The 25,586-nt window shown below is 45.8% G+C and overlaps 1 protein-coding gene across 1 annotated transcript; it reads right to left on the bottom strand.

Annotated features, from left to right (window-relative positions):
• Positions 1-4,838: 4,838 nt before the first annotated feature.
• Positions 4,839-25,093, bottom strand: kpna4 (karyopherin alpha 4 (importin alpha 3)). The gene is made up of 17 exons (XM_056283917.1): positions 24,889-25,093; positions 23,156-23,200; positions 22,862-22,951; positions 20,284-20,313; positions 19,945-19,997; positions 19,244-19,339; positions 18,805-18,890; positions 18,438-18,524; positions 15,395-15,564; positions 14,379-14,423; positions 11,411-11,542; positions 9,312-9,440; positions 8,389-8,493; positions 8,192-8,263; positions 7,815-7,977; positions 7,567-7,661; positions 4,839-7,026 (listed from the first exon to the last, which is right to left on the bottom strand). Exons 1-17 carry the CDS (start codon positions 24,955-24,957, stop codon positions 6,928-6,930), a joined length of 1,566 nt encoding a protein of 521 aa, XP_056139892.1. The 5' UTR covers positions 24,958-25,093; the 3' UTR covers positions 4,839-6,927.
• Between the last annotated feature and the right edge of the window lie 493 nt (positions 25,094-25,586).

Below are 25,586 nucleotides of genomic sequence, written 5' to 3'. Positions count from 1 at the left end.
CAAAAACCACCTCCACATACCTCGTGCCATAGGGGCGTACGGGGGTTCCGTTGGCAGCATCCACAGGGGGGCCGAATCCGCCGGCCATCGCGTCCACCACCGGTGTCGCAGGCAGGCAGGACGCTCCGCTGCGCGCCCGCATCAACTAGCAACCGCCGGCCGGAGACGGTGTCCTGGATACGCCGCAGCCTGCCTTCCTGGCCAACGCTCAGGGCTGCTACTGAGCACCGGCCCTGGCTTTCCCCGCCCTGCTGATGGTGCACGGCACGGCTTGGCTTTGGTTCTAAACCCAGCATGGTAGAAGCCCAGTCCCCCCGAGTCCTGCTGCCGACGAGGAGCTGCTGCCGCGGCGGTGGTGGTGGAAGAGCGTGGGCAGGCAGCAGAACCTGAAAAATCCCGTCAGCCTCCGCGGCAACTCCCGGAAGCTGCTGGTGGAGGACAACGTGGAGCTGGCCAAGGCAGCAGGGACCTGCAGGGGGAGCTGACGGAGGAACAGCTGGCCGGAAAGGAGGGCGGGGTCGCACGAACCCAGCATGCTCAGCATCTTGTCCATCAGCTCCGATGGCTTGCCGTCTCCCAAGCCCAGCAGCAACACCACCAGTCGACCCGCTCCACCTCCGCTGGCTCAAAGCCTGCAGCAGGTGTCTCTTAACCGTACCGAGCTTATCCACGGGGGGCGGGGCTTGCAGCAGGCCCAGTATCCGTGACGCCGTAGATGTTCCGAGTGGCGCCACCACGTAGTGGTGCTGGGTCTCATCCACGGTGATGTTCCTGATAGCGAACTGGGCCTCGATGTGGGCGAACCATGCTGCCGCAGCCGGGTCCCGGAAGTCGGGCAGATGGAGCGAGACGGCGTCAGCCACTGCCGCTGCACTGGGAGCTTCGGTCTCCACGGCTCACGTCGGGGTGGGTCACCAATGAGGAGGATGAAGGGAAGGAGACGAGACCACTTCTTCCATTAAACTCTAACGCCACCGTTCATTATACTGTAGCGAATTCGGGGGGGCAACGCCACCGCAGGAACTGCCGCGGCCGGGACGCGAACCCATACCGCCCGCACCGCAGGCGACATCGCTAACCGCTCGACTAAAGGGTCCGACCCGCCAGTCAGCGGCCAGCGTGTCTTCTTATCCATGCACGTTACACTACTAAAAACCTCAGCCTGGTGTCTACCCACAACCCCCCTCGCTAAGCCCCGCCCACTGTCTTAAAGGGACCGTCTCTGGCCCGCATGGTGACTACCTAACCTGCAAGTAGGTCACTACACTCTGTTCCTTCTGGCCCACAGCAGTCACATCTGCCTTCATCGTGTTTGCCTGCTTTGAGAAGTGTTCTGTTCAGTCCAGGGTGTCCAAATCTGAGTCTTGAAATGATCGTCTCATGTCTCCTGTTCCTTCCTGTACACCCCGTGTCTCCCGCCGCCCTCTTAACTGTGTAAAACCACCGTCCTTTCCTCGCCTCCTCCCGCTGCTTTTGCCACCTTTCCTTCAGTCTGTGCTTAACGATGCCCTTTATTTCTGTCTTGCTTAAGGTAACCACCAAACCAACGTGATCACGTTTTGCAGCCTTCTTTGCAACCTTATCCGCTGCTCCATTTCCCTCAGTGCCAATGTGAGCGGGTACCCCTAAAGCTGATACTGTAAGACCCGTCATTTGAATTCCACCCAGTGTTTATTGTACCTGTATTAAAGGCTGTGGCGTGCCGTCTGAACGACTGCATTGTAAACTGGTTAGTGATTAACTCGAGTCTGGACAAATGATGGCCCTCAGTGGTCTTGGTTCCCGGATCCACTGCGCCGCTAACAACACCAGTGAGCGGCAGTTCTGTGGGCGAAAATGCCTTGTTGATGCCAGAGGTCAGAGGAGAATGGCCAGACTGGTTCGAGCTGATAGAAAGGCGACAGTAACTCAAATAACCACTCATTACAACCGAGGTATGCAGAAGAGCATCTCTGAACGCACAACACGTCGAGCCTTGAGGCAGATGGGCTACAGCAGCAGAAGACCACACCGGGTGCCACTCCTGTCAGCTAAGAACAGGAAACTGAGGCTACAATTCGCACAGGCTCACCAAAATTGGACAATAGAAGATTGGAAAAACGTTACCTGGTCTGATGAGTCTCGATTTCTGCTGTGACATTCGGATGGTAGGGTCAGAATTTGGCGTCAACAACCTGAAAGCAAAGCAATCCAATAGAGCACCTTTGGGATGTGGTGGACCGGGAGATTCGCATCATGGATGTGCAGCCGACAAATCTGCAGCAACTGCGTGATGCTATCATGTCAATATGGACCAAACTCTCTGAGGAATGTTTCCAGTACCTTGTTGAATCTGTGCCACGAAGGATTAAGGCAGTTCTGAAGGCAAAAGGGGGGTCCAACCCGGTACTAGCAAGGTGTACCTAATAAAGTGGCCAGTGAGTGTATATACGTGGTGTATCTTGTAACAAAGGTGCTGAATCGATAACAAAACAATAGTCACAGCCTTTATCTGTGCAGCACCTCAACACAGTCCTTGAAAGACAACGCAGTACAAAACGTGACAAAATGTATAGAAACAAAAAAAAAAATCACCCCACTCTCCCGAACTGTCCCGGCCGCTGCCCCGCCCCCTCTGCCGAACAGGCGCCCCAACCGACCAGAGGCGGCGCTAGTGCAGCGACCAGGACACATACCCACATCCGACTTTCCTTCCGCAGGCACGGCCAATTGTGTCTGTAGGGGCGCCCGACCAAGCCGGAGGTAACACGGGGATTCGAACCGGCGATCCCCGTGTCGGCAGGCAGCGGAATAGACCTCCGGATACCCGATTTGTTCTAACCAGCGGCGTCGTAGGTGGGGTGGGGGGGGCTCGGGAAGCCTGGAATTAAAGGTTTGTTTTGGTTTGCAAATTTGTATTTCTAACTAATTAGCGTCATAACCTCAGTTAAAAGTGGCTCAAGACGTCGGTCGAGGGACTTCAAGAAAATAGTGGAAGCTCCCTGAGGCCCCGCTCACCCCTCTCTTGAGGCCCCTCGCACCCCTTACAAAATGTGCAAACTGGTTTAGCCCACCCCTCACGAGCGTCTCCCAATGCAGCTCACCCAGTCCTGTCGCGAGTGGCTGCTGATACAAGCACGAGCAGAGCCACGTCTGTCCCAAAGGAAGCGGCATCGGGGTTCCAGAACAACAGGTAAGGGGGCGAGAAGGCAACACGAGGGAAAACGACTGCTTGAGTACTGCTCGGGCCGTTAACACGTGTGGCCGACACTTCCGTATGTCGTCATGACGGTGACGTCACGCACCTGTCTGTGAGCTGACTTGTCCGCGCTCACTCACTCGACTCTAACGCTTACTTTGCGCCTGCGTGAGCCAGACAATAGGGCGCATGCGTAGATCTCTCTGTCTCCCTCTGTCTCTCTCCCCTCTCCCTCTCTCTCTCTCCCCTCTCCCTCCCCCTCTCTGCAGGGAGCACAGCTTATGGTTTAATAACTGAACTGAACATTTTTCACCTGCCTCTCTGTTTGACTGAGTTTCATTTTGTTTGTTTCTTACTACTCCATTAACCCCCCCTGGGGAAATTCCTCTGCATGTAAGCCACCCTAGCTGTGTAGCTAGCAGCAGCGAGCAGCCGCCCTGCAGCACCCGGGGACCAGGTCCAGTTGGTCTCGCCATGCCTCGGTCAGGGGCTCAGACAGGAGTATGAACCCTAACATGCATGTCTCTCTGATGGTGGGGGAAACCGGAGCACCCGGAGAAACCCCACCGCAGACACGGGGAGAACATGCAAACTCCACACAGAGGATGACCTAGGATGACCCCGAGGTTGGACTACCCCGGGGTTCGAACCCAGGACCTTCTCGCTGTGAGGCGACCGCGCTAACCACTGGGCCACCGTGTCGCTTATTGATCACTGAGATAGCCTCGACTTGGGATCAAGTTGCTTCAGTGTTAAACAAATAAAACCGCTTCCATGTAGTAAACTGCTTTTGCCATGTTGCTGTAGCTTAGCTTGCTGTATTTCTGTCCACTGTAACGAAGCTTCATGTAGTGTGGAGTAACTGGTAGCTTAGCTCACAACACTTTGCAAGTAGCTTGCCCGACACTGTGTGTGTGGTCCAGTGACAGAGCAAGTTAAAATCTGATCTGGCTCACTGCCTACATTCAAGCCTTGTGGGCTGAATAGTAAGTTTTACGCTGTTGGCCACGATCTCCTAACGGGTTCCTGCCAGGCTGGTTATGATAGTACACTATATGGCCAACAGTATGGGGGCCCCCCTTCTGACGAGTGGATGTGGCTATTTCAGCCACATCCACTGCAGGTAGCTACCCAAAATGAACCCTACAGCCATGCAAGCTCCACAGAAAAACACTGGCAGTAGAACGGAGTGAGATGTTCAACAAGCACGTGGGTGTGATGTTTGGGCGTCCACGTACTTTTGACAGGTAGAGCTTTCACAGTATGCTGGTTTACTGTGCAACCTGGTTGATTTTTCACATTTGGATCAGATTCCAACATGAATTTAAACATTTTACTTCATAACTACCTGGTAGGCAACCTGAAGGAGAGACGAGCATAAACACGCTTGACCTGAAGTCATTACATTTAAGCGTCTGGCATGCCAAGAACACTTCTGACAGACCATTCAAGTCTGTAATCCTTACAAGACACTGCGAGAGTAAGTAGGGTCCAATCACAGAAATAGAGCACACATATTAGTCATATGGATTTGGGTTTCATTGTTTATTTTCTCGAAGACAACCTATCCTGTAGCCTATCTCCCAACAGATTCAGCAAACCTATTTCTTGAGCTTCATAATTCTTTGCTAACAAGGAATGCTGCAAAAGATACCCTATGTTCAACAGAAGGTTATTACCACAACGTGTAATCCATTACTACAGCGTTTTAGAGTTAACACAAATAAATTGGGAGAGGATAAGCTTGGGCACCTTGTTGGTGTAAGGGGGAGGGATGGGGGTAGTGGTAAGGGTAGGTAGGTGTTTTCGATTTTTATAAGGAGAACTCGGGGAGGACAACTCCAGTTTGTGGGGGCAAACTTTGACCTAAGAAAAGGAGTTTGCATCTTCTTAGACTGGCTGTGATAGGTAAGCAGATTAGAGCTGCTCCTGGGGAAAGGCTGTTATTTTCTGATATATCCCTAGAAAAGCATCAATGAATTACTCTACCAGTAAAACAACAGATTGTGGTTGAAGTATGCATAATATAGAGGTTGTTGGCAGTTATTTTAAAACCAACCGGCACACCTTCAAGAAGACTTCAGGCCTCACTGTAAATACCATGTGCAAAACTGTTCAAATATTTTTGCAAATTGAAAACTAGTTAAGGGATAGGGGAGACATGTAACATTTAAACAGCACAGTTTTACTTAAAAATAAAAATTACACTGTATACACAGCCTAAGGAAACTAAGATAACCTAAAAAATAACTGTGCTATAGTTTAGTACATGCAAAGGTTATGAATCACAAACCTACTTAAATGGCCATTGTTCTCATTTTCCCCTTGGGATAAACCAAAGCTATGGCAACAGTGCTGCGAATAAGTGATTTTGTTGAAGGAAGAAAAAGAAATTGGCTTGGCATGAAATCTCACAGGGGGATCAACATGAAATCTCGCTAGGAGAACACCCGGGTCATTTGTTTTATTATAGTAATGGTGTCGGAACTCTACAGCGTCAAGCCAATGTATGGTGTGTTAGTTAGGTTTCTGGTGCGAGAGTGGATTATGATCAGTCACCTTTACACAAGCAATGAAACTAAAAGCTGAAAATAAAAAATATATATCATAAAAAGGAAACACACTGGAGGCAAAACGAAAAGCCCAAAAGCCACCAAATCCATCTTAATACAATGCACCACTGCTCCACACCTGCCAAAAGCATTGTCCAGTGTCAATTAATACTAACTTAACAATAACTCAAAACAAAAAATTCTCATGACGATGACTTTTTTATGTCATATCCAAAGTTCTTCTTTCAGGGATTTTTTTTAGATCAGCCTCTCTTTAAAAGGCAGAATTTCAATTCCTGCCAATACATTTCTTGATTTTGTTTCTCTTCAGTTGTATTTGTTTGCATGTTTCCCATCCACCCCCCCTCTCTCTCTCTCTGTCTCTCTCTCTCTGCATACCGTTTCATCCAGTCTTGCACACTCCCAGTCACGCACGCACGCAGGCAAGCACACACCACTCATCCTTCCATTCTTTCGCACATGCGTCACGCGCAGCTGGACTCCTGGCCCCGCCAATCAGGGCGAGAGGGAGGCGCCCTGTCAGGGCCTGTTGTTGGAGGAGATGAACCTGGCTCCTCAGTGCTGAGTCCAGACATTCATACACAATGGGTCCATTCACACACATGTCTGATAGCGTGGCCGATTAGGGGAGGGGCACATTGAGGGTGGCACCCCCTCTGGTCGGAGGACCGCAGAATTGTGATATGGGTTCGTCTCAGTCCATAATTACTGTTGTTTATTTTTACCGTATTTGTTGTGTTGCAATATCTCAAGACATCTTATTTTTTTTGGTGTCCTTGGTTCTCCACGGGTGGACATCGAGTTTTTGTTTGTTGTCATTTGTAGTTTTCAGTTTTTTAGACGACAGCTCCGATAACGTGGAAGTTATGTTGGCATGTCTCTCAACGCATTCGATGTAGATGTTTTGCTTATTTTGCAACATGTAGCCACTCATTCTCACTCGCACCCACTCGCCATCTCAAACTTCATTTGGGCTGGTTCCCCTGGAATGCCAAATGAAATCCACACATTTTTTCTCTCAGATAAGATGCAGCCATGGATCCCACGAGCCAAGCACAATGGATCTAATTTCTCTCACACTCTCGCTCTCTCTCGCGCGCGCTTTCTCTCCTAATTTTTTTTGTTGAACAGAGTGCTGCATCGCGAACAAAACTCCAGAGTACCCCCAGATGCGCTCTAAAACTGGAACCCCTCTGCTGGCACGTTGGTGGAGGAGTTAAAGCCGTAAGTTCCACCCTGGATGGCCTCTGGGACCAGGCTGGTGTCTTCATCAATCTAAATCGGACACAGAGCAACGTGATATTAGTGAGCCTTCTATTCTTTATCTTCAGCCAAGAACGTGTGTGTGGAAATCTGTCCAATTACACACCGACTAAAGTAGTGTACGCAGGAGCCGGGCAAGCGATATCAAGACTAGGCATTGTCAGTGTGTCAATATAGACTAATTCAGAAATGTAAAAACCAAAACCCACATCTAACATGTCAGAAATCAGAGCAAATCAGCTCGATTAACAGCCTTCTTCACTCAATGAGCAAGATATCAAAATCTCTAGTGTGAAAACCAAAACTTGAATATTTTTGTCTAATGACCTCAGATTATCAGTTGATAATCCTGTTTTGTATGATAGAATACACCAATGTTCATGAAACTAACAAATTCCTAAAAGTTATTTCATAAGAGCTCAATTAACAAAATCACGTTCAAAAGTAATATTTATACAAAATCAGAGTTAACTCTAATTAAACAATCCAACTTGTCTGACATGTGTGAATATACGACCTAAAAAAATAAGGCAGTCGTCAAATGCAACTTACGTCATCGGATGAAAAGAACTGATCAATTATTTCATAGGCCAGTTTGTAGATGTCCTCATTTTCATGATTTTGCAACTGCTCCACCTTCTCCAAACCTAGAGAACAAAAATAAATTTACCAAGTGACCCATCAAAAGCTTGACGACATATTAAGATCGTGTGTTAAGTAGCTGCAGAGGTTTACACTGATGAAGCATTACACTAGATAAAAACTATATCACCAACACATATGTAATGACTGGGACTCACCTCCGCATTCCTCGATGAGGTTAGCAATTGTTTCGGCCTCATCATCTGCCATCTTAAGGATGTTGCTCAGGCCATCCAAGACGACCTGCACCACCTGGGCATCCTTCACTGTGAGCAGGTTACAGAATGGTGGGATCACCTGTTTCTCAATCAGGTGTGCGACCTTTGGAAAAGAGCACACAGGCAAGATCAGCCTTTGGTCATGTTGTTGAAGGAAGTAATCAAGTTGTCTGGTAACTTAACGGCAAATTAAAAAAAAGGTGAGATAATGTCATGCAAGAAAGGAGTTATGGGTGAGGATGAAAAGGTCTGAGGAGGAAGGAAAGAAGGGAACAGACAGAGGATAAGCAGGGTGAGGAAGTAAAAAAGATTCTTACCTGGTCTTTCCTTCCACTAATCGTTAGGTTGCTGATGGCCCAGGCTGCTTCCTTCTGTGTGCCAAAGTCACCCTGCGAATACATGCCACGGAAATCAGCTTTCCACCTGTCCTACCGTACTCATGGGCGCCCCCCATCAACATTTACGCCTAAACCGTTTGTGTCAAAGAGAAGTTTTGCAGGGCAGAGACACACACCTTGTCAAGCAGGTGGATGATCATGGGCACTAGCTTGGCGTCAATGACGGCCTGCACCTGTTGCTGATTACCTGCCGTTATGTTGGACAGGAACCATACTGCCTCCTAAAGGATAGGAGAGACATGGAGTGAGTTACACATGTTAGATTTTCTCTGTTTTAAATTTTAAGCAGATCTGACCAATGTCCTATTCTGTGTTACAGCTGTTTTAATTTGTTCTTTTGGGGTTTTTTTATTTTACTTTTTCCCCTGTAAAGCATTTTGGATCTTGAGAAGTGCAATACAAATAAAATGTATTATTAGTAAAATTTACACGGTAAATCAAAGGTAAAACACTTGGTCTCCTGTGTGCGCTTCATGTGCCTGAGCTGGATCAGAACCCAGGGGCCTGCTCTGAGAGTACAGACCCCTGGTCGAGACAGGGTGTACTGGGTGGGGCACGGGCTAATTTGAGGCTTTAATCATTGGCCAGGCCACACAGGGAGGAAAGGGCCTCTTTTTCATCAGTGACAGGCCTCAGATGCACTCCAATATCAGCAAAAAGGTGGGTGTGTTCAGCACCCTCTGGCCACCACCCAGTGGTATCACATTCATTCAAACTCACACAAACTGAGGCCCCTCCCATAGCCCCCAACCCTGTCCCACCCTCTCCCACTAACAACAACTATCAACCAGTCGGTGAAGTCTTCCGTCTTCTGCATCAGGGTCTTCCACATTGTGAATTCCTAATGACAATCTGCCAATCCCATCAACTAACATTCATACATCATTCACACTGGCACCAAGTCTCTGATTTCATCACTTCCAGGCAGTTCTCTGCACTTGGGAGGCCAATGATAAGAAAATATGAGTGTGAGATACATACACATAAAGCCATATGAATGTACATTAATACTACCCAACACACTTGTGGGCCCTTTTACCTTGTTGATCTTCTCCTTGGGGTGTGTGAGGAGTGAAGGGAAGTGGCTGAGGGCGTCACAGTTTAGGACAACCTGAGTCTGTTCATCTGTACCAGTCACTATGTTCCCCACTGCCCTCAGAGCAGCAGTCTGCACACAGAGGGAGAGCGTGATGTCAAAGCACATATGCACAAAATGTAGAACATCATAACAAGGCTTTGGGTGCTGACCTACTTGCCTAGATGGCTATCTTTCTTCACTGTTGTGGTGCACCTGCCCAGGTCATGATGTCCAGCAAATGTCTGTCACTGATGGCTTTATGGCCCATTGTTAAACCTATTTACCAAGTACTGCTCTTTGGCAATTATTCTGTAAAACAGACTCACAAAGTGGCAATGAACAGCCACTGCACTGGCACTACAGTCATTATGCTCCCTTAAAATGGGCATGTTTACATCCAAATATTACAGTTACCAAACCAATTCTCTCAGTCATGTGTACATGCGTCAGATAAATATGGAACATTTTTTTCATTTGACCATCTTTAAGAGGTATGCTCAAAATAGAAGCCCTAGGTCAAAACATTTGGCTTTTTTTCCCCCTCCCTTTTTCTCCCCAATTGTATCCAACCAATTACCCCACTCTTCTGAGCCGTCCCGGTCTCTGCTCCACCCCCTCTGCCGATCCGGGGAGGGCTGCAGACTACCACATGCCTCCTCCGATACATGTGGAGTCACCAGCCGCTTCTTTTCACCTGACAGTGAGGAGTTTCACCAGGAGGACGCAGCGCGTGGGAGGATCAGGCTATTCCCCCCAGTTCCCCCTCCCCCCTGAAAAGGCACCCCAACCGACCAGAGGAGGTGCTAGTGCAGCGACCAGGACACATACCCACATCCAGTTTCCCACCCGCAGACACGGCCAATTGTGTCTGTAGGGATGCCCGACCAAGCCGGAGGTAACACGGGGAATCGAACCACCGATCCCCGTGTTGGTAGGCAACGGAATAGACCGCCACGCTACCCGGACGCTCTAAAACATTTGGCTTTTTGAAACTGTGGTTGTGAAAGGTCACCAGACGCCCAGATTACATTCCGGCAGTACAAATATGGAACAACAACTACTGAGTTAGCTGGCTACAGCTAAGTCTTGGACAAGACAGCACATAGGAATGCTCATGTTATGGTCCTTTATTAACATAAAAAGATTCTAAGGCCAGCGAGAAATAATTCAGCATACTTGTTTAAAGGGATAGTTCACCCCAAAATCAAAACTACATGTTTTTCCTCTTACCTGCAGCGCTATTTATCCATCTAGGTTGTTTTGGTGTGAGTTGTCGAGTTCTGGAGATATCGGCCGTACAGATGTCTGGCTTCTCTCGAATACAATGGAACTGGATGGCACTCGGCTTCTGTTGCTCAAAGCGCCAAAAAAAAAAAACACATTTGAAAAACTCAACAGTAATGTCTCTTTCCAGAAATCATGACACGGTTACTCAAGAAAATCCACAGAACTTGTGAGCAGTTTTATGTAGGTGTAGTTCGGTTTAAGAAAACAGTTCCTACGTGCTCACAACAAGGTCTGTGGATTATCTTAAGTACCCGGGGTCATGACTTCTGGAATGAGACATTGCTTTTGAGTTTTTCAAATGTGTTTTTTGGCACTTTGGGCAACACAAGCCGAGTGCCATCCAGTTCCATTGTATTTGAGCGAAAGTAGACATCTCTATGGCCAATGGTTCCAAAACTCGGCAACTCAGACCAGAACGAACTAGATGGATAAACAGCACTACAGGTAAGAGGAAAAACACATACTTTTGATTTTGGGGTGAACTGTCCCTTTCAGGGATTTCTCTACCGCGACTGGTCTGTGACAAGAACAGGGGGTATTGGATGTACCTTAATTCGATTATAAAAAGGCCATGTAAAGATATTTCCTTATTTCGAACTGCGGAGACGTCTTAATAAAACAGTATCATGGACTCGACCCTCCTGATATTTGGGGTATTAGTTTGCATGTCAAGACAGATAAAAACTGGATTCTCCAATACAGTAATTTTAGAAATATTATAATCAAAATAAATCTCCACTCTGCTTGCAGTGTTTGTTCTCCTCCCCTCGTACCTGAACTTTGACCTCCTGATGACTGAGCAGGGGTACCAGGTGAGGGACGATGCCCGAGTCGATGACCATCTGGATCTGCTCGTTCCCAGAGTCTGTCAAGTAAGACAGAGCCCACACTGTGTCCACCAAGATCTGGATCCAGCACAAAAAAAAGGTCAGAGCAATAAATTAGCATTCCAGCGGTGGTGATGTGATTACTTCACCATTTCTTTCCAATCTCTAATTGCTTGCCTTCATCAGCACATATTATGACAATACCTTTAAATATTCTTATTTTAACCCTCTGAGACCAAAAACCTGCCGGTGGGTACGAGGGATATTTAAAAAAAATTAAAAAAATAATAATTACACTATATATCATGGCTAGAAACTGTAAAAATAAAAATTATCGTCTGATTTTCAAATTTCCAATGGTCCTTGAATGCACTGTGTGATGAATGTTCTGTCCTGGAAATAACTCAAAACAGTGATATTTCCAATTGATTCTACATCTTCTTCAAATTTCACCGTTTTCACTAAATTCTGCACCCTTCAGTGCAACTGGGAAACTTTGAATTTGACTTGACTGAGACAAACAGTCACATGACCCACAAAATTTTTTTTAAAAAAATCAGCATCTGAGGCAAGCGAACCTCAGGCGGTGTCCCAGTATTATTGTGTAATAATGCAGTTATTATCTCCACCAGGCGGTAGCCTGGAGGGGTTTATGCATGTGTGCGTATGTGTGTTTGTTTTTGTGTGTGTCTCCATGGTTAACCTCGCAAACTACTGGCCCTATCAGCCTAAAATCTTTTGTGCACAGTTATGACTGTATGATGAAGAACCTCTTGTGGGTGCGGTGATTAAAAACTGTCATATCCATGGAAAAGTGGACACACATTTTGAGAGTCCAAGAGAATATATTTAAAAAGAACTGGGAAAATGGAACATTTACGTGGGAAATGACACCGACTAAATTAATGCCTAATTAAAATATTTGTGTGAATACTGAAATATTTCCAGTCAATTATTTATTGTTATTTTTTGCTATTTTTTATTTTTATCGGTTTGTATATCTTACTGTATTCTTTTTTGTGTTGATGTTGTTGTACTGTTGTGTTTATATCTTTTTGAAAACTTAATAAAAACTTAAGTGAGGAAAAAAAAAACCATTGGTTCTGGCTATCGCCGCTCCCTCTCCTCATCTACTCTGGCTGGTTCGACCAACGCTGCTTCTGCTGCTGCCCGCTCTGAACCAACCATGAGCGTCTCCCATCTATGGTCGAGTCAGATCGGGTAGTGACAATGTCACAACACTACGTATTCAGCTATGAGTCTTGAAACTAAACACAAGTCGATCGTATTTTGCAAGCCAGCAAATCATCCACTGCTGTTCTCAGCACAGGAGAAGTGGAGGAACACTGGATGGACCAAAAATCATTCGCCTTGTTCCCCTCGCCGCCACGCGGCAGTGCCATATTCTCCAGTATTAAAACGCCACAATAAAAGTATGATTAATCACAGTCACGGCTGAAAATCATCTCAGTAGCCACAATAAAACATTTCTCATGGCCCAGTTTCTTTCTAATTTGCAATAAGATTAAGACGTTTGCCTATGATGCATTTTCACTATTCCCAATCCAGAGGAGGGACCCCTCCCGGAGCCTGTCGTAGAGGGGCGGGGCCAGCCCTCTGCCCCCCCCCACACGTGTATGCACACACACACACACACACATACACACACACAGAGCCTGCTCTTAGTGATAATGGCGGAGAGAACAGTCAAGTCTGGTTACACTTCACTAGAGTCGATGCTGACAATGCTCGCTGCCACAAGTGCAACAAGTCTTTTGCATGTAAGGGGGAAAACACAAAGCAATCTTTCCAAACACGTAGCGAAAAGTGCATCAAATACAGGCGGAAAAATGCAGTTTTCGACTGCCAAGCTTGCAGTTAATCTCTCGTTGCCTCATCCAGCTCAGGTATGTTTTGTATGCTAGCAGCCTGGAGCCCACGCAGAGTTAACTAAATTAATCCATCCATCACCCAAACCGCTTATCCTGCTCTCAGGGTTGCGGGGATGCTGGAGCTTATCCCAGCAGTCACTGGGCGGCAGGTAGGGAGGGACACACCCTGGACAGGCCGCCAGGCCATCACAGGGCCATTTTAACTAAATTATACAAACATAAATTAACTAAATTATACAAACATAAATTAACGATTAAAAGTAACATTCTGTCCAGACAAGAGAAAATAAAGCAATATCTATTCTGTTCATAATTTTTTTATCTCTTAAAAAAATAACAAAAAGAACCAATAAGAGTACCGTTAAAGTACCAGATCGATGAGCAGTATCGACAAGAGTAGTAGTACCATTAAAATCTTAGCGATACCCATCCCTAGAGAGATGTATGTATGCCTGGCGGAGATCTGTGATCTGAGCGCACTCCTCTAGTTACACATGTAAATATTTCAATATGTATAGCACGTCGTGGAGCCCCCCCCCCCCCCCCCCCAATACTGGTAGCACTTGCAGGCACTTGGAAAAATGATCAAATTAATTCAACTTAAGTTTTATTTTATGATTTATGGCACTATAACTGTGTTATACTGCATAAAAGACATTTTTTGAGTGTGTCGTTACTTATAGTGATGGGTTTGCTCTTTCCATAGAGGACTTGTACATTGCAGTGACAAAGGATCCCACAGCGAGCACAAATGTGACAGGAGCAAAAAAAAAAAACCAACCCGGAAACTGCTTGCGTCTCAGAGGGTTAATACTCATCTTTTTTCTATGCTTCTATTTACCCTTTTTTTCCCTGCTTCAACAATCCCATTTCCCCACAGGATTTATAAAAGTTCTCATCCAACCTAACTGGATCCTCCCTACACAGAAAAGACATAAAAGTGAGATATGTGCCGTCCCGTACGACCAAATGGGGCACTTAGCAACTTAAAACAACCAGAGAAACAAGTGCAGTATACTCACACTAATGTCGGTGTGGTGGATGAGCACGCAGAGAGCTGGCAGGATCTGTGTGCAAGCGTGAAAGAGAGACAGTGAGAGAGTAAACTGATAAGTAGATAACATGGTAATGAAAAGTAATGATTCCCTCCCGGTCCACAGAGGCTTCATCGTTGCTTTAGATGCATTGTGCTGAACCTGATAACAGCAGCGACTCTCAAAATAACACTAAATCTGCCCTTGTTTTCTGGTCTTCTATAGTCCCCTGATGGGGCAATAAGTCTTTCCTTGCGCTCCCTGGTTTCTCATCAGCAGCCGTTAATGCACCCTCCTCTTACATTAAAAAACTGAGTAGCGCTGCAGGGGTGGGCAATCTTATCCAGAAAGGGCCGGTGTGGGTGCAGGTTTTTGTTCCAACCAAGCAGTTACACACCTGTGTCTCCTAATCAAGCTCCTCAGCAAAGACGCTACTGGTTGATTAGTGGGATCAGGTGTGTAACTGCTTGGTTGGGACAAAAATCTTCACCCACACGGGCCCTTTCTGGATAAGATTGCCCACCCCCGGCTTAGAGGATGCCTTCATCGCTCCACAATGAACAGTAGATGAGCATAAATGAGAAAACTCAGCTGTTAAGTTGGAGGGATGTTTCACCTTGTTTAAACTCTTTATAGAGTTTGGCATCCAGGAATTTGTGTGCATAATGCCCAGTCACTGAAGACTAGGTGCCCTGGTTTACCCACAGAAATGTCAGTCACATAATTTATTCTTATCTCCATTAGTCAGAAAATCATACTAGACTGCAATCTTTTTCAGAAGGCCTAAGATAATAATAAAGCTCATTAATATCCCTGACAAAGATATGTCGAGGGTTAAGTGTTCCGCGTTACGTTTACTTCTGAAGAAACTTTTAATTTTTCCAAAACTGTTGCGATTAAGAGGTTATAATGCAGACAACTGACAATTAAAGAAACTAACATCTTATCCGGCATGCACACATTTATCCAATTGCCTCATTTCTCTCTCTGTCACAGTTTCCTACCTCCTGGATCGTCTCCATAGGAGGTGGGGGATCCTTGTGGCGGCAAAGATTGACCATAACCCAGGTGACGTTACGGAGGAAGGTGATGGGAATGGAGGGGCTGATGAAGGAGAGCAGTGGCTTGACCACACCCAAGCTTATCACATAGTCTCTGCACTGGGGGCCATCGCCTGTAGATCACACGCATGCACACATTGACATTTTTGTATTGACCAAGAAAGCGCTTGGTGATAATGGAAAATATCATACAGAATTTTACACGATATCGACATCAGGATATCTGCTTACATATGCAAAAATACAACATTTAAGAATCCAATTAAAGTTTATCACACTTAAAAATTTGGTAAAGTATATTGAATCAAAACTAGTTTTTATTCTCCCTCAAATATATCAGATCTTATTTTGTGAGACATTTTATTTAACAGATTCTCAGGATTAAAAGGGTGATTCTGATATTTTTAAACCTGGGCCCTATTTTTCCCACCATTTTGTGTCTAAATGACTAATAGGGACAAAAAATTAACTGCTAACTGTAAAAATTAACAAACTACCTGTGTACTCTTCTGGAAGATGTAAAAGAACTAGCCGTACAGTACACTCTCTGGAGCCTGGACTGCGCCCTCCTCAGTAGAGGTATCAGTGGTTCTTCCAGGAGCCTGTCTCCTCCACTGGCTGTTTCTGGCCCTGGTCTGACCTACACCAGCAGAAAGCTTCCCCCCCTGCCACCACTTCATGTCTTGTATAACTCACCCACTGGATGTGAGGGTTGAGTCAGTTGAGTGATGTGTCAGTTGAGTTTAAAAACTTTCGTCTTCTGCCTAGTCTTACTGGTAACTGTTAGCGCTCAACTGGCTTATGGTTGTTTAGGGATAGAAAAAAGAAATACGGTCAAGGATTTCCAGTTCTTTATTGTTCCAAATTGCCCTTTGTCTTTCCTGTTTGTGTTAAATCAAACAAAGTTATAGATATTGTGTGTATACTTTTACATATGATATTGTGTGTTTGCTGTTGTTGATTTTTACTGCCTTTTAAAAAGTGTGCAGAGACTCCTTGGGTGATGGTCACCGCTAATAAACTGAAGTTGAAATTGAAAACATTGGAATTGGTCCAGTATTGAGTGAGAATGCTTCAGCCAGCAGGCGTGAAACGGGCTGTAATGTAATCCACCGGGGCAGGTGCACCCGTCAAAGCAGGTCCACTAAAAGTGCTTGTTTTTGCCACTGACATGCTCAGAATGTTATCATAAGTGTCTGACAACATTACAGAAAGGATCCCTACAGATACAGACGCGTGTCTAACTCATAACCGAAGTCTAGCTCAAGCGGAAATCTCGCTCTGAAATCTCGCAAGAGTTGTGTTGTTGCAGGAAGGCAACAGTGGAAACGTGAGTGAGTGTGTGCCCCTGGCTGCTCCGAGGGTTGTGGCCTCAGAAGTAGAGGTAGGATTGCTTCAACCCTGGTACCATTTGATTCAGCAGAAAACGGGGAACATTTCTGATGTATAAAATGTGTATGTTTCAAATTGTGGGATCAAACAGAAGTAAGAAGCCATTTGCTAGTAATGCCCACAGAAATGTCTTGAACTACAAGCACTTTATGGGTGTCTTCATTCCCATATTTTTAAACAGACATGTTATACGTTAAAAACGATCAGCGTTTCCTGCTGAATCTAATGATGCCAGAGTCGAAGCAATTGCACCACTACTTTTCCTGAGACACGCTTCACAAGGGCAGCTTGGCCATGTCAAAAACAGGCTTTTCAAGCAGGAAGTTGTTTTAAATGGCTCTTTATTTCTGTGTTCGATCACACAATTGGAAACAAACATACACATATTATCCGCAAAAAATTACCTGCATTTTTTGCTGAATCGAATCAGACCAAGGTCACAGCAATCTGACCTCTACTTTTGACGCCACAACCCACGGAGCGGCCATGGGCACACTTCCTATCAGAGGGTAAGTACCTTGGCACGACACTGTTACAGAGTTGAGGTTACGTTATTAGCTATGAATGATGTTTGATCAATGCTATAATACCCCCGTTTAATAGCATTTTAATTAGGCAGAGAAGAGAAATGTCTCTCAAGATGAAAGGAAGTGGAGAAAGGAAATGACAGATCAGGCAGCATCGATAACAAATCTATTTTGCCAATGCATCTGATAGGGATTTTCCACCCAACAGAGTTGGCTTTGTGTATCGTTTATTACTAATAGAGGAATCGAAGACTTAACCACCATCAAGCAATCCAAGTCTCCATGCCAACTGTACAATGTACATCAAAGAAGGTTGAATCAGTTCATCTGGATACGTTTCATCACTCAGCTAAGTGACCTCTTCAGTCTTAAGTACAATGTACATCAGTCAGTGAATGTGGAGATGGATACAGTTGACAGACCGCTGTCCCCAGTGTTGATGATTACATCATCATGCCCAGATGAGCACAGACACTCAAGGACGGCAAGTGTCAAAAATGTATTTTAATGAACAATCGGCTCTGATAAAACTTCTTTAGTAAACATCTGAAACCGTGCCCCCCTCAGTAGCAGCAGTAAAGGAATATTACAAGAGACCGGAAGAAGCGAAACGTAGAAAAAAACGTCTATTTCTGTAGGGATCCTTTCCGTAATGTTGTCAGTACTTATAATATCAATCTGAGCCTGTCAGTGGCAAAAACAAGCACTTCTGGTGGACGTACTTTGACAGGCGCACTTGCCCCGGCGGATTACATTGCAGCCAGTTTCATGCCTGCCGGCTGAGGCATTCTCACTCAATACTGGACCAATTCCAAAAATGTTTGTCCCTATTAGTGATTTAAACACAAAATGATGGGGGGGGGGAAATAGGGCCTGGGTTTAAAAATACCAGAACTACCCTCTAAGTTAGACAACAAAAATGCGCATCATATGACACTACCCAAAGTTCATCCCAATACAATACCATTGAAAGACAAACAGATAATATTGAATTACTACCCAGCCCTTACAGAGAACACATGATAGCAGCACTCCCGCAGCAATCAAACATGCCAATATTAACTCACCTATGATGTTGCCCAGAGCCCAGACGGCCTGCTCACACACATTCTGGTGAGGAGAGTGGAGGAGCCTCAGAAACAGTGGCACAGCATCTGGGTGAGAGAGAATCAGAAAGAGTTCATGAGTGACTTAAACAACTGCTTTAATTGATGCTTAAAGACTTACAAACTATGAGAGAGACATGTTTTTAGTTTGTTTTCTATCATTTCGTCATTAACTGCTCTATAATGTGAACAAACAAACATTATACCCGCAGCTGGATTCGTTCTATCGATTAGGATTTTGATACTGTGCTGTGGTAATGCTCAAAACAGAATTAACAGGTTTTTCTGGGATATCCACAGTAGTGGGATTTAGTGAGGAAACACTTACTGGACTGGACCACAGCTTGAGTCTGCTCCGAGGTACCGGATGCTATGTTGGTCAGAGCCCAGGCAGCCTCAAACTGGAGAGACGGGCTGGATGGACAGGTGAAAGAGTGGAAGGGCAGATGAAGACACAGGACATTGGTAGAAAAGAGGGGAAATGATCAGGGAAGAGTGAAGCACAATCAAAAGAGGATGCTGATGAGTCACTGATGTCTTTCCTGGAAGGAGAAAACTGGAACAAATTTGCATATCTGTGCAACACCCTTCAAAAAATGTAGGCCGGGCTAAGCCCCACAAGCGCATCTGCATAACTTTAAATCATTGACCAAGTCAGCATCACAATTTGGGAAGCAGACAAACTATACCGCTGAAATGATTCTCCATTAAGAAAACACAGGGCACAGCAGGCCATGTGAATAGAAACACAGTCACAGAATTCTTACTTGTCATCTCTATCCAGGCAGTGCACCAGAATGGGAAGGATCCCAGACTTGATCAGATCATCTATGGGAGGGTTACGGTCACTTGATAACAGCTTCCTATGGGAACAAAGAGGAGAGAAAAGGTCATTACACACACAGAACTTCATTTACGCGTATGAACAGTTTTGCACACACAGAAACAATTGAGGAATTCGAGGTATCTACACAATGCTAATGCCATTATTGCGCAACAGCCACAGTCTGTGTCAACAGGAGACGTGCTTCAAGCAAAAATTTTACACACCAGCCACAGAATACCAGCACCCACCACAGGAAACAACTAGTTTACAGCTGAAACAATCGAATGCAGAGAAGTCAAACTGCTTCTTTAAAAAAAAACACTTAAAATATGAAACTAATTAAATAATTTTCAGCAAAACTGTACTTGAATAAGTGTACTTTGTGCTCCACCTGATATAACCAAACCAAAGGAAATCTTGCACTCTTAAAAAGAAAAGTACAATTCAATTCCCAAATATCATATATCAGGAAAGTGGTGAATTCTGAAAGAGCAGGGCTGTACAATATTTTGTAATAACACATTAATTAAATTTGACTACAACACTTTCCAAGAGGAGGCAATTCTTAATCAGGGCAAAATTTTCACCAGACGGTCAAGACATGACAGCAAGTAAAGCCCAAGCCTGAGTGATTGTCCCTACCTGGCAGCCTGTACAGCACTCAACTGGATGCCCTGGTTATCACTGGTGGCATTCTGTATATCAGGACAACACACAGTAAACAAAACACAACCACACACTCACATTCCAACAAAAGCACATGGGAGTATCATAATTTATCATTTGGATGTCCCATCACGAGATTGCTCTGAAGAAAACACTGGCGTTTAGAAGGCTACCACATTGCCTACTTATTTACATTCCATTATGTTGCGGTTATCCTAGAGGAAAACTGTGGATTGCTCATACATATCTAGGAATGGATACAACATATTTATTGTCCAAATGAGGTAAATGCAGAAAAAAATTTATCAAACTTACTTGTACTATTGCTTCAAGAGATGTATTTTGCTGAAACATAGAGGAAATAGTCATAAGGCTGGGAACATTTCTCTGTCAAGCATCAACAAAAGCAAAAAAAACCATACCTTCAGTAAATAGAAATCTGTGAAAGACCATATTTCAGGTTCAAAAGTTAAAGTGAACTAGTGGCTAAGCAAAGTACTGAAACAGCAATTTTACTCAGGCAATACAATCCCAATCAGAAACATTCAGCCTGCATGCAGGCTGAATGTTTCTAACAAAGTCAGTATACTTGGCAGCAAAAAACAAATACTGAAGAGCCTGAAAGCTCCAAATGAGAATGAGCAGACACTGATTTACTTGGATGAAAGCCCCCTAACTGTGGTTCATTTTGTCTGTTAAGAGAACAAAGCGGGAAAGACCAACCTGATAAACGATTTGGCATAACGGTAAACACTGTGGGCTGAATGGGCGTGATAACATTGATCAAATACTGTGATAACATATTAACACCTTGCTGGAAAAGCTCTGCTTGCTTCCGAAAGACGGACAGAGGGAAGTCTGACCATAACGTCAATGACAAAACAGCACCATGGAGGCCAAGTTAGTATCTTACTCAGGGACACTTGAGGCGGTTGACTGCAAATATGGGAGCTTGCATCAAAGTTTAACAATGGTCTTCTGCCTCACTACATGGCATGAAACTGTAAAAAGATATATCTGAGGCACAGGGCATGCACTGCATGTTAGCCACTTGTCCCCAATTACTTGGAGCACATGCTAGGCACAGGGGTGATTCGGCTACTGCTTAAGGGTACGGTCACACAAGCACGAAATTAACATTGTCCAATATTCGCCTCACGTTCACTTCCCTTCTATGTGAGTGAAGGGGTGAATAAAACATTTGCTTCCGGTGTCGAAGGGAATTCGCATCTTTGCTTCACGTGGAGTTCAACTTTGGTAAACTTTGACGGGCAAATCTGCAGCCTCAATCAATAGCAAAGAAGTGTGTGGTTGACGACACTTGGTGTCACATCCTGCAAGCCCCACATTCAGCACGCCCCACATTCAGCACAACAGGATACGACGTTCGCCTTGGCAGGCGATTGTCATTTGTGCATGTGTGACCATAGCCTAAGATGTGAAGACCAAAGAACACACCTCGTTCATGTTTGTGTTTATGTGATTCAGCAACAGACAGTGAGAGAGAAAGCTAGAAATAGTGGGGATCCTTCTGCCCTATGAAACGTACAGTGATGCCAGTGAGACCAGCTTGTGTTCAATGATCCATTGCTGAGCTATTTTGAGTTAGCCACCCTAGTTCTAATTGCGATGATAGCACTGATGATGTTTTTAAGAATTACTAATGATATCAATTTAACAGGCAAAGATGTGGTTCTAAATTGTGCATGTCTGATCAGCGCTGGCATAGTGTATAGTGAGAATGGGTGACATGTACTGCTGTGCTATCTAAATATGTCATGCAACTAATTCACCAACAGAGCTCAGACCCCATAGATAATGATGCATAGAAATTTTAGGCCACATTTGCCTTGCACAGATTTGTCAATATCCACATATTTCACCAATAACGCAACAGCAAAATTAGGATGAGGAAAGATGCCTAAAACCAACAACTTATGGTTAATTCCACATTTATAATAGAAAAAGAAAGCAGGGGTGGAATGATTTACAGAAAGCAAGGACAAGCAGATAATTTGTCAATTTGTTTCGTTAGGAAAACCAAAAAGCTGTCATTAATCAGGTTTCTTGGTCACAACTTAATCTAATCACCTCTAGTGCCCACTGATACCCCAACTGACATCTGCATTCAACCCTTCCCTCTACAATCTGAACAAGGTCACAAAGTAAGCGCTTAACCTAGAGATTATGAGATAAGCAGGGTTGTGACCATGTGAACACAGAAATCTAACAAAACAGGAATCGCCATTAGAAGTTAATGGGATTATCATTTCTGAAAACCTTAGTACATCCCTTATACAAGGCAGACAAAGGCCTTTTGTAATGGTCACTACCCAGTAAATAGATTCCACAAATCTAACAAAACAACCATGGTATCCTTTTGCAGAAAAGACAGCCACAAACACAATTACACCTGCTGTGCCCCGCCCAGCCCCAACAGTGAGTGAGTAAGGTAAGGGTTGGCAGGGAGGTGGCATCACAGGGATATGTGTCAGCATGTCTTAAAACTGTTATGGTTTCTTGACCAGAGACATGACGTAAATGTGCAAAACTATGCAGAAACAAGTTAAAAACAGAAAAAAGGGATTTTCTAAACCAACTTAACACAGTCACATTCCCACTACATCATTAGCACCTTGTAACAGTTTCAACACTACTAACTTCAGTATATCAACTAACAGTTTGACCATCGTATTATATTAGAATGGATTTCCTCTGTTTCATTGGTCAAGTAAGTCTGGACATATAATTCAACATGGCAAGATGCTTTCTAGACTGAGATACCTAGGTTTAGTAGAGGCAAGGGAAGCAAAAAAAATTAAGGAAATGCATTCCTGGCAGCAGTAGATCGCAAATTAACAGATTCAGAGGGAAGATGAAAGGTGGACTGTACCGATCTGAAATCTCCGTCGGCATCGGAGTCCTCACAGATGTCCTCATGGGGTACGTTTCTCCTCTTCAAAAGGTGCTCGTCTCTTTTGTTCTGTGGTGGACAGAGTGACAGCCATCACTTCATCTACACTTTCCACTCTTGTTCACAGAGCTCATTCCACCGAGAAATGGTTCACAGTGTAAATCGAGTATGGTTAAAATGGTAAAAAAGAAACTTTGTAAAAAAGGCATAAGCCTCCGTCAGCTTTACTTGCAGCTAGAGTGGAACGAGACATTCAGTGTGAACTTTCATTACCTTGCGGAGTTCCACAACCACCTCAGTCCTCTGTCTTCTCATAGTCTGTGGGCAAGAGAAAGCGTGTTAATAATTCAGAGTGTGAGGCTTAAATCAAACCAGTCAGCCTAGGACGAGTGATGGCGGTCACTGCGTTAACACGGGGCACGTTAGGTCCGGGTCCAGTTTATGTTGGGGATGACCTGAAGTTCCCATTCCCCCATGCCCACGGCTTGAAATCAGCAGCCCACACTGCGCTCAGGACAGCACCAGACAACACTGCACACGCCAGCGGACACAGATCGGCCGGAAGTTCACGTCCAAGCACACCAATGGAACGTTTCTGAGCATGAGTTACTGCGGGCGTGCAGAGGCCCGGAAGCCATCCATCTCATTTCCTGTGACGTACAACCACTTGCAAAGATGGAACACAAATACAAAAATGTTACCATTTTAAAAGATGAAGCGCACGTGAGGTTGTGAAGGGGGGGGCCAACAGGTTTCGTTTGGTTAAGATATTACAGCTTGGTTGGGATGAGTGAGATGTGAAAATGAGTGTCTACGCAGGGCTAACAGTTTTCAACCGTGGTGGTGGTGTTAGCCAGCTACGAGCTCTCCACCCACCCACCCACCCTACCTACCTACCTACCATCAGTCAGCCTGGCGAGTTACTAGGCGATGGCGCTCTGGTTCTAACAGACCATTTAGCTAGCTCCATCCGGGAAAAAGTGCCAAACCGGTTGCAGTGAGAACATTCTGGTTTTGGTCTGCGTTAACCATTTCGTCCGTGAACAAGCCCGACAAGGTGCGTCAGTTGGCAGATGTTTAGCAAAGCAGGAGATTCCCTTTACTGCGTGTTTGCGCTGGTGGGGCAGTTAAACCCGTCCCTCAAGCCAAACTGAATCGCTTATACGGCTTTAACCCCACACCAAGACCGTTAATCGGCGCGGCTATTTTGCTCCAGACCCTCCGTAGAGGTAAAGCCCACATAGCGGGGCTAGCCGAGAGGCTAGCTTGATTCCGCCATTGTTTTTGGTGATAAAGACGGGGGATGGGTGGAAACTGCAACCACCAGCACTGCTGAGCCCTGAACCTAAAGCAGCCAGCTTTACCTTAGCTGGCTAGCTAGCTAGCGGGCTAGCCCAGCTAGCTAGCTAACGACGTCCACCCCCCCCCCCCCCCCCGAGAGAGCGCGAATCGGCTGTCGGTTCGGCGAGCCAGCTGAACGACGTTAGCTCGACAACCGGCGATGTGCGGTTCCGAACTCTCGACAAAACCCACTCGCAGCGTCTCAGAACGGTCAATCACGCAGCCGACTGGGCGAGCTGCCGGGCCGACTAGGCGAGCTAGCTTATATATGGCATGCTTGAGTTAACGCAGGCTAGCTACCGTGTAGCTGCCCCGCGGGCCTGGCTAGCAGCGGGCTAGCAGGGCGCATCTAGGCTCGGCGGAGGAGTTTGGGAGCCAGTTCGACCCTCGGCTCTTGGTTGCGCGTTTAAGACCGCGTCGCAATTTATTTAAAATAAAAATAAAAAAAACCCCATTAAGATCGAGGGGGGAGGAGGGGGGATGGGGAGGGGGGACGCTTGAGCCAAAGCCACCGATCTCACGCGAACACCACGGGTTCGGGAAGGCCTGGTCCGGGGCTGGGTGCAAAGTCCCAGATCGTGGAAATTAGAAACGACGTCACGGTGGAGCCACGAACCGGCGCGAGCGCCAGCGCCAGCGCGAGCGGATCCGCGTGGGTTCTTTACCTCCAAATCGCGGCCCTTGTTCTTGAAATTCTTCAGCCGCTGGTTGTCCAGTTTCTCGTTATCGGCCATGTTCGCAGTTTCGCTCGAACGCTTGATCCGCTTGGCGAGTGTAGCTAGTCCCGGCTAACCTTACCTAGTTCCCTTTTCTCAGCCTCTCGCTAGCGGACTATTTTTCGCTGGTCTGTCCGCGGTGCATACTGGGAATGCCGGCGGTAGGAGGGCAGCCCAGCCTCGCTGTGGCGTAAAAGAAGGGTGGGGAATTCCCCTCTCCGCCCATTGGCTTCCTCTCTCTCTTTCCTCTCGCTGAGATTGCTGTTCGCCGCTTCGGCCGTTCGTCCCCAGGGGGCGCTGTCCAACAGTGTGGGAGCTGCATGCCGTCACCTCGTTTAGCGTCGGTGAACGTTATCGGCGCTGTTGCAGTTTCCAGTACACTTAGAGCCGAGCTCATTATGAGCGGCCCTCATTATGAACGACCCTCATTATGAACGGCCTTCATTATGAACGGCCCTCATTATGAACGGCCCTCATTATGAACGGCCCTCATTATGAGCGGCCCTCATCTCCCGTTGGCTAGCTGGTGGTGGATGAGCTGCTGGCTGGTCACATGGCCCCAGCACAACTCTGGACTTTATAGCACTGCGACTGTAACATGTATTAACCAATAACCTCACATACCTTAACTTCCTCTCCAAGGGTGA

Source organism: Lampris incognitus, chromosome 7 (assembly GCF_029633865.1).
Source record: "Lampris incognitus isolate fLamInc1 chromosome 7, fLamInc1.hap2, whole genome shotgun sequence".
Lineage (NCBI taxonomy): Eukaryota > Metazoa > Chordata > Actinopteri > Lampriformes > Lampridae > Lampris > Lampris incognitus.
The sequence above is the reverse complement of the archived record's forward strand: the minus strand, read 5'-3'. Positions and strand labels throughout refer to the sequence as shown.

Bases quoted from the DNA above. Each gene is read 5' to 3' on its own strand.
- kpna4 (XM_056283917.1), bottom strand. From the start codon at position 24,957: ATGGCCGATAACGAGAAACTGGACAACCAGCGGCTGAAGAATTTCAAG. The intron at 20,314-22,861 runs GTACAGTCCACC...TCTATGTTTCAG, and splicing joins CCGACGGAGATTTCAGATCG to CAAAATACATCTCTTGAAGC. The intron at 18,891-19,243 runs GTAAGAATTCTG...CTGTCCATCCAG, and splicing joins TGCCTGGATAGAGATGACAA to CCCGTCTCTCCAGTTTGAGG.